At 48.2% G+C, this 9,047-nt stretch overlaps 1 protein-coding gene across 1 annotated transcript in view; it reads right to left on the reverse strand.

Moving 5' to 3' along the window:
* CALCRL (calcitonin receptor like receptor) overlaps positions 1–9,047 on the reverse strand; it is a 34,523-nt gene that overhangs the window by 10,975 nt on the left and 14,501 nt on the right. Inside the window, exons 8-11 of the mRNA XM_015566109.1 lie at positions 5,421–5,547; positions 2,421–2,574; positions 849–909; positions 672–768 (exon numbers count right to left, since the gene is read on the reverse strand). Of these exons, the coding sequence (XP_015421595.1) occupies positions 672–768; positions 849–909; positions 2,421–2,574; positions 5,421–5,547 (439 nt within the window). The remainder of the gene's footprint in view (positions 1–671; positions 769–848; positions 910–2,420; positions 2,575–5,420; positions 5,548–9,047) is intronic.

A 9,047-nucleotide genomic window follows, 5' to 3' on the forward strand; every position in this document is an offset into this window, starting at 1 on the left:
CTCCCCCCTGACCCAGCCTGTGAGGGTCCTTCCCCCTGACCCAGCCTGTGAGGGTCCTTCCCCCCCTGACCCAGCCTGTGAGGGTCCTTCCCCCCCTGACCCAGCCTGTGAGGGTCCCTCCCCCCCTGACCACAGCTGAGCACACAGAGCCGCAGGGAGGAGACAAAGGAACCCGCTGAGGTCCTGGCAGCGGTGACACCAGGCTGGGATCGGGCTCTTTCAGGACAAAGAGCGCACGGTGAAGCCGCTCAGGCTGCCGCTTAACACGGCGTGTCATACGTGTCCCTCGTATGTGCATGGAGCAAGACAAGGGAAAACCCCTGCCTCTGAGATTTCCCTGCAGATCGTCTCGTCTTCTCTTCCCTGGGCTGTTTCCTGTCTCCATCCGCCCGGGGCCCAGCCTCTGTCCCTGTCTGCGGGCCCTGAGCCCGGGGCGCTCGGCTCCGGAGGCCTGGCAAAAAAAAAGCACCCTAGCAGCCCCGGCCTTCTCGCTGTGATGAGGGCTTCCCACTGGGTCCCCCGGGCCTCCCCCCCAGAAGGAGCTCCTTCCCCACCCGCCACCGCTAACGCAGCAGCAGCCCTTCCACACGCTCACTGGCCCCGAGTGGGGTCGGTGCCTGGACCTGCAGGTGCTGTGCCCCCCCCCACCCAGGCTACAGCCGGACACAGACACGCGTGAGAGCAGGGGAGCCGCTACCCACCAGCAGGGCGGCGCAGATGGGGCCGTGGATGATGTAGAGCAGGTGCGTGTCGGAGCTGATCCAGCACCTGCGGGCGGACAGAGGGAAAGGGGTGAAGGTTTTGCTTCGCTTCCTCCCCAGAGAAGCCAGGAAGGGGCGCTGCCTTACTTGTCATTGTAGTACAGGCTCCTGCCCACGGCGTGCGTGCAGGCGGGGATCAGCGGGAACCCTGTGGGCGACAAAGACACAGGCGGATAGGCAGCCTCGCCGAGGGGGCGCCTCCGTGTGGCACGGCCTGCGGGGCCCAGGGGGCCCTCCCGCACCATCACGCCGCACGGTTAGGGGTAAATGTGACGTCTGTGCTCAGGCAGTAAGCGTGCTGTCAGCTACTTCTGGTTCCCAGGTGGAGGGTGCGTGACTTTCCAACATGTGCCATTTGGTCCACGGACCCCGAGCCTAGCACCTGAACACGCTGCTGCCCACGCCCAGGCCAGAGCGCAGGCCTGCAGCCCTGTGTTTTCCGTGGGAAGGGCGTGGCCGGCCATGGGCAGGGTTTCGTGTGTGGGGACAGTGGGGACGGATTGACTGACTTCACAGAGAAAAGAGGAAGAGGAAAGAGGCTGCATGTTCCACGAGTTTGCGTGGTGTGGGCATTCTAGATCAGATCTCCAAAGAGACGTTTTAAAGGGTGACCCGAAAGCGCCAAAGCCGCGTGTGCGCCTACACAGCTGCACCGTCTGTCTATTGTCTGACTGGGTGCGTAGGGAGATGAATAGAGAAGCAGACAGACAGACAGGTAGGTAGGTAGGTAGGCAGAGAGATAACGTGCCATTTCAGTTATGTTTCTGGAAACTAGTCCTATTGAATTCATTTTCAGCATTTCGTATTCCGCATCATTCCTGTTATTCTTTTTAAATGCTAGAAGCGTATCGCTGTCTGCTTTGTGAATGACACCGTGTCAGGGGATTGTGTGGGAAAAAAGATATTTTGCACGCTCGTATTCAAGAACTGATCCCTATACTCTTAAATCAGGGTTCCTCAAACTTTTTAAACAGGGGGCCAGTTCACTGTCCCTCAGACCGTTGGAGGGCCGGACTATAGTTTTAAAAAAAACTATGAACAAATTCCTATGCACACTGCACATATCTTATTTTGAAGTAAAAAAACAAAACGGGAACAAATACAATATTTGTGTTTGCATGTGGCCCGCAGGCCGTAGTTTGAGGACCCCTGTCTTAGATAAAATGGCAATGTTGTTTTTTAAGTAAACGTTTTAAAAATGCAAGGTCAAAGCTAGCTGAGCCCAGGGTTCTTATTTTGCACATGAGGAGAGAGGAGACTCAGAGAAGTACAAACACTGGGTCCCAATTCATTGCCCTAATTCTATTACTTTAGTCCCCATGCGGCTAGCCAAGATCCATCCACACCGGAATATTAAATGGGAAGAAAAGCTGTGCCTTTGCAGTTGCCCTGGGCCCCTGCACACAGTGAGCCAGCGCTGTTTTATTCAAATATCTGACGTCACCGCCCTCAGCACAGGGTAGTCACCTGGACGTCCTTAAAACGATGCACAATGAGTATGTTCAGATGACAAAGGAGCTACACCCTCTAAAGCAAGCATGTCAAACTCAAAGGCTGACACGAGCCAAATAAACGAGGCCCGTGGCCCGCGGGCCGTGGCTTTGACACGCTTGCTCTACGGGACACATGAGGCAGGTGAGTGGGCAGCTGCGGCCTTACCCCAGCCCAGGACGTGGTACCACAGGAGGCGCTGCTTCTCGGCGAACACAGCCACCACGATGAGCGTGTGCAGGTACACGCCTTCGCAGAGCATCCAGAAGTAGTTGCAGCCCATCAGGTAGAGGTGCAGGAACTGGGACACCTTGCAGCCCACCTGGGGGGAGGGGGTGGTTGTGAGTTCACAGGGCGAGTCCCGCCGAGCTCGGTCAGACAGGAACACGGGACGCCCTTCTCGACCCAAACCGCACACGCAATCATCCAGGTTTGCACAACGCCGCCTTCATGCTCACCGAACGGCGCCTCTGGAGTCTTACCTTGACCCCAACGGGCGCGATGGTGAGCTGCACGGGGAGGTGCGTGCCCCGACTCTCCTGCCTTTAGTGGGCCTGCACGTCCCAGTGGTTTTATTGCTTCTTTTTAAATCTTTATTGTTGAAAGGATTACAATGTCCCCTTTGCCCCCATTGAACTCTCCCACCCCCCACACCAGGCCTCATCACCCTATTGTCTGTGTCCATGGGTTATGCATACATGCGTATGCTTCCAATGTGTCTTAGTTATTATGTCATTTTAAGTGTAAAAGTTTCACATGCGAAAGACTTCACACCTATTTTTGTCTTAATTATGTCTATGAACTCCTGATTGTGGTAGTCTGTTGGGAAAAACATCTTAATAATTATAAAAGCAATTCATGAGAAGTGCCAAACACTTGGGAGTCTTGTACATTACGTGCGAGCAGTGCAGATGCTCATCGAGCAGGGGGCTAAGGAGCCTAGACGCTGTCTTTCCAAACATGGGGCCCGAGGGCTTCGTGTCGGAAAAGAAGGAAAGTGCGTTCCTGCCTCTATCTGGGGGTCTCCATGTTCTCGGCTCTTACAGAGGCAGGGAGAGGAGGTTCAGGTACAGGGTGAAGAAAACAGAGCAGTAGCAGATACAGGACTCTCGTAACCAGGGAAATAAATGAAAAGCTCTCCCAGAAACACAGGGCCAATCTCCCATCAGCTCCAACCTCCAATCTGGAACTCAATAGATATTTAGTGGCAATGGCCACCATTCTTGAAATAAATATCTTTTCACTAAAAATAAAGTCAGAAATGAAATACACTGGAAAATAAATATTGGGTTCTCATAGAATAGTAATAGTAACATTTGCATATGATTTAGCTAAAATGTTTTAATGTATATTATTTTAATTAATCTTTAAAATGATTCTGAGGCTTGGATTATTATTGATCACATATCCCATAGATTAAAACTGCACTAAAAAAGTTAAATGATTTCCTGATATTCGCACAACATCAAACCACACTCTGAAGACAAGTCCTGTAATTCCAATTTTGTTTCCATGACTATACACAGTGCCTTCTGCCTCAGGACATTTATAAAACCTACTCTTTCATTCAACATATTTTCAGGTTGCATGACACTAAATTTTAAATAACATCCCTTGATGTCAAACGTAACACCATATTAGCCAAGTTCGCTCAAAGGTAAGAATGAGTTGTTCCACTTGGCTATACAGAAAAGGTAGCCTTCCGCTTCCAATTCTTATCCATATACCAGAAGTTCTCAGATACTCCTAACTGAGTTTTTAACTCCTAAGTTCATTAACCAAATTAATCCATAAACTGTTATAATAAAAACAGCTTAAAGCGTGCTTCAGGAAAATAGCTGAGCATTGGTGAAAAAAACACACAAAACGGCCAAAAAATGTTATATGTTCACACACGTCCATGCAGAAGTCCGTGCACAGGACGTCGGTCTGAGTCCCTCGCTGTGCAGCTGGGACGGGACTCTGAGCTCTGAGCTCAGAGAAACCCACTCGGCGGGAGTCAGGGGCTAATCGCCATGCGTTTCCTGTCTCCTCACCCCCTGGCTCTAGAGGGAACATACGCAGGACTAAGCCCCCTGATGCACGCAGGCAAGCAATGCAGGGGCGTGAGGGTTTTAGAAATTTCCCTGAAAATACACCAAGCAGTGTGGATTGACCCCTGAGTACAAACTCCTCCCTCCCCTGACTGCAGTAACTAGATAACTTAATCCCTAAAAACCCCACTTGCCAAATGCAGAGATACACACCCTCCAAAACTCCACATCGAGCTGTAGCAGAGATATTTGTAAACGTGGTGAAAATAGGATTTAAAAAACATGAATGCTTTTTATTTATGCAGCTATTTTAATTTAAATGTGGCTTACCTAGACGTACAGCTTACAAAAAATGTAAGTTTCCGCTTACGGCTTAAACACATGGCTTTATGTTACGACTGCCTCTGTGCTTACCGTTGTGTATCTCTCGGTAGCCGCCCTACAAACTCGCCTTCCAAAGGAATTGCAAGGAAACGTCTCATAAATGTTTGCTGACATGTGGGGACTTGGAAGAGCCCTTCAGAAATTTTGTGATGAGAAAGTTTAACATTATACAGGGGATGTAGAATTTATTTTTCTCTGTTTTTGTTAACTTTTAAAGTAGCTGGATACCAAAAATATAATTTAAATGTTCCATTTTCAAGCACTTTTTTCCCCCCTAATGACACAGTTAGTTGATTGATGTTTTAATTCTTTTGAGCAAAGGCTATATAGTCATAAACGCTGATGTCCTACCAGTAGCAGGACTCTAGCCATAAGTTGAGGAGAAGGTATGTGTAACATTTATAAATAATGGAAGCAAAAAAAGTATTCTTCCTTTTAATACTGGATCATTTTAACTTGAGGAATATTGAGATATAGGGTGTCCCCAAAAGTGTATACACACATTTTGAATAACCAAAGGCAGTGTTTATTAAAATACATTTCATTTTCCAAATTGAGCTCTCCGCTGTTAAAGTATATACACATTTTTTGGGACCTCCTGCATTTACCTCTTTATATGCTCTCTATATGTTCTCTGTATGTCAGACCTTACAATACATTACACACACGAGCACCTAATTACACGCGCAGCACATGTAGCAGGACCTCCCCACCAACCCTTCGAACCCGAGGTCACACTGGCTTTACTTACAGGATCCGTGGCCACTAAGGCCTGGTTGTTGGCCACGGCCGTGAGATGAATGATCGTGATGACAGAGTTACAAACGAAGGAGAAGAACAGGTTTTTGTGCAAAGTAATCCTTTGACAACTTAGGCTCCTAAAAGGCAAGAGAAAACAAAGTGTGATGACATCATACAATGCTCCCCCCTTTTTCATGAACAATCACTCAAATAAGACACATTCGTCGTACATAACAGCTGCTCCAAACATGGGAGAATGGTTTTCCCCCCAAGATTCACTCATGATGAAATCTTACCGAGGGGAAACCTAAAGTCTTAAAACACAGAGACCGACACGTTGCTTCAGGAGCAGGAGACAGACAGAGGGACCGGAAATGAGTCTAAACCAGGCCGCTACATAAACTTCTGTTAACCTCTCAGGATGATTAGTATTTTAATTCAGAAACTGAGATTCTCAGTGAAATTGATAAAAAGTGCCGCTAATTAGCCCGGCTGGCGTGGCTCAGTGGTTGAGCATCAACCCATGAACCAGGAGGTCAGGTTCAATTCCTGGTCAGGACACAGGCCCGGGTTGCGGGCTTGATCCCAGTGTGGGGCGTGCAGGAGGCAGCCGATCCATGATTCTCTCTCATCACTGAAGTTTCCATCTCTCTTCTTCCCCCTTCTTTCTGAAATCAATTTAAAAAAGAAGAAAAAGAAGAAAAAAAAGTGCAGCTAATTAATTTTGAAAACTTTGGATTTGTCAGATTCCCATACAGATCAGGGTCTTTTTAACCCCCTGGGGTAGCCCAGGAGGTTGTTCTGTATCTGCTCTGTGTGGTGCTGGTGGGGGGCGCGGGGTGAGTACACAGGCCAAGCATGACACAGCTAACATTATACTGAGAACAGTGAATTGACAAAAATACAAACTTAGCAACCAACGAGGTCTATTCAGCTTTCCTGAATTTCTCTCATTGGTCCAATCATAGTTAAGACATTAGGATTTTACCACCTTTACTGGAGGCCTCACGTGTAAAACAGAATAAGGGCTGGCTCGATGGGACTCCTATGGAAATGGGTTTCAGGAAAAGTTGTCCTCAATGGCAGCTGCGTTCACGTCCCCTCGACGAGACGCCCATAGTGACTGACCGTGTGCCTCCGCTCAAAGGCCGACCAGTACCGCCTCCGCTCTGAGGCTCTTATGTGAAGACTGATGGTGGGTAAAGTTTTAAAATAAAACAGTGGTTCTCAACCTGTGGGTCGCGACCCCTTTGAGGGTCGAGCGACCCTTTCACAGGGGTCGCTAGAGGCCGGAAGGCGAACAGCGTTCACAGCGCAGGTGCTGGTGCTATAGTCCCCATCGGAGGAGGCGGAGGGTGGGACAGTGAGGTCCTCCCCATGGTTGCTGGAAGGCATCTCTCTCGGAGCGTCTGTTTCTATGCCTCTCAGGCTCCTTCCCTTCTGCTGCTGCGCTCCCCGCTCCCCGTGGCTCAGCAGGGAGGGCTTAGAAAGGAGCTGCTGTGGGGGAGGGCAGGTGCAGGGGGAGGAGGGGACCCAGGAGAAGTCAATGGGGAAAAGCAGAAATATGTAATATTTTCAACAATAAAGAATTTTTTAAAAAAGCTGTGGCCGCCTCCTCTCCTCCGAAGCGGGGGTCTCAGTGCACACAGCCCCCAGAGGGCTGTCCCCCTCCTCGGTGACAAAAGGGAGTTTCCCGACACAAACAAGGCCATGCGGCGGCCACACTTTAAAACCATGGACGAAAAGCCTGTCCTCGTGAGTTATTTAACGCCAGAACCAAGCGGATGCTTAAGAGCGCTCATGAAAGCAGGGCATTCTGTGTGTTTAACACAAAATTATCCCAATAATACAGTCAACCTAAATGATTCGCCCTCTATAAACGCCAGCCACTATCCGCTTTGGAAACCCTGTGCTTGTAATGAGCTGGACCACTGCCAAGCTGTTCCCCTCCTGGTGTGAGGGCGCCCAGCGCACGGGGGCCTGTGGCCGTGGCTATGGCTGTGGGCGTGGCAGTGGGTGTGGCCATGGCTGCGGGTGTGGCTGCCGCTGTGGCCCTGGCTTCTGCCCTCTCTCCCTCCGGGTTCTGTGTGACTTCCATGCACACAGACACCCTCTGACCAATGCCTAGTGGTAGAACGCCTCCCATCTTTCCAGAAACGCATATTGTTGTCTTCTCAGCACATTCATTACCACATGTGAGCACATTTGTACCAATAAAACCTACTTGTAAAGCAAACCAAACATGCCGGTGGAACACACACTGGCTTGTTCTAATGAAACCCTAAAAGCATTCCAGATCTTTCCCATGTTAACCTACAACCAATTTCACCTACTCTGAATTTTTAAGTGTGCTTCTTCTACTCAAAATATTTTTTGAAAAATGGTTTTATAGGCTTAGAGAATATTTTACCACAAACCCTCTCTCCTGTGTCTAAAGGTTACAATCTCCCTTTCTATTCCCGCGGAGCCCACAGAATAAAAAATGTAGTTGGTGGGTCTGCATTGTGTTCATCTCATGTTCTCGCCACACAATTATTTTAGGAATTATTTCAATATGCACGTTCGACACGCGGAGTTCCAGAGGCAGTTGGCGTAAATGTGTCGACAAAGCCATTACACGTCATGTGTGATGTATGTGATGTATGTGCTGCTGTGCGTGCGGTCGTCTTGTGGGGCAATTAGAAGCAGGTGCCTGGGTCGGTGCACGTGGATCAGAGGGCTTTGAAAGCTGGCCTGAGAGGGAGCCTGGACTGTGCCACCGGCGTACAGTACGACTTGCACAAGTTACTTACAAAGCCCAGTCCTCAGTTTCTCCATCTGTCACAAGGAGGTCACATAGGGCTCCCAGGACTGGCGGAAGGTTGAGTGGGGTAGGTCGTGTCTCGCGCACAGCATACTATCCCACACACGGTGAGCACGCAGTCTTTTCTAACATAGTTACCACGTGTCTGCTTTCAATTAGCTTCTCTGGTCTTCTTTCCCCACAAATAATAAAATAGCATCAAAGCTCACCTAAGGGATACAAAACTGCCCATTCTCAGTCAGACCAGAAACCGCGAATCGCCATTTAGTTATAAAACATGAGTGGAAAACCAGATTGCAAGATATATTACAACTTTGAGGAGAAAGGAAAAGTCGTATTATTTATGTTTTGTATTTCCAATGACAAAGTTTTAATCCATTTAAATGAGTACCTAGTTTTTATACCAAACAATGGATCCTTAGGTATCTGAAGTGATTCATCATTTTATTCCCAGGAAAATGTAGTTATGCCTAAGTGGCATTTATGTTTCAACTGCTCAAGCAAAATAGATAAAATATACTTCTATCAACAGAAATATATGGTCTTTAATAACGTTACAGCTTTTAATAACAAATTTACTGTTTAAAATGAGTCCAAATTTGTTAATTCATTTGCTTTATATTTCCATTCCTGGGACTCTTTGCCATTAACCAATAATAGCAATTACATTATGGCAGAACTGGGTCTTGTTGGTGTAAATCCATTACTTCTTTGCTTTTTCAATAGATTTTTAGAGAGAGAGGAAGGGAGAGGGAGAAAGAAACATCAACGTGAAAGAGAAACATCAATAAGTTGCTTCCCATATGCACCCTGACCAGGAATCCAACCCTCAAC

Source organism: Myotis davidii, unplaced genomic scaffold (assembly GCF_000327345.1).
Source record: "Myotis davidii unplaced genomic scaffold, ASM32734v1 scaffold221, whole genome shotgun sequence".
Taxonomy (NCBI): domain Eukaryota; kingdom Metazoa; phylum Chordata; class Mammalia; order Chiroptera; family Vespertilionidae; genus Myotis; species Myotis davidii.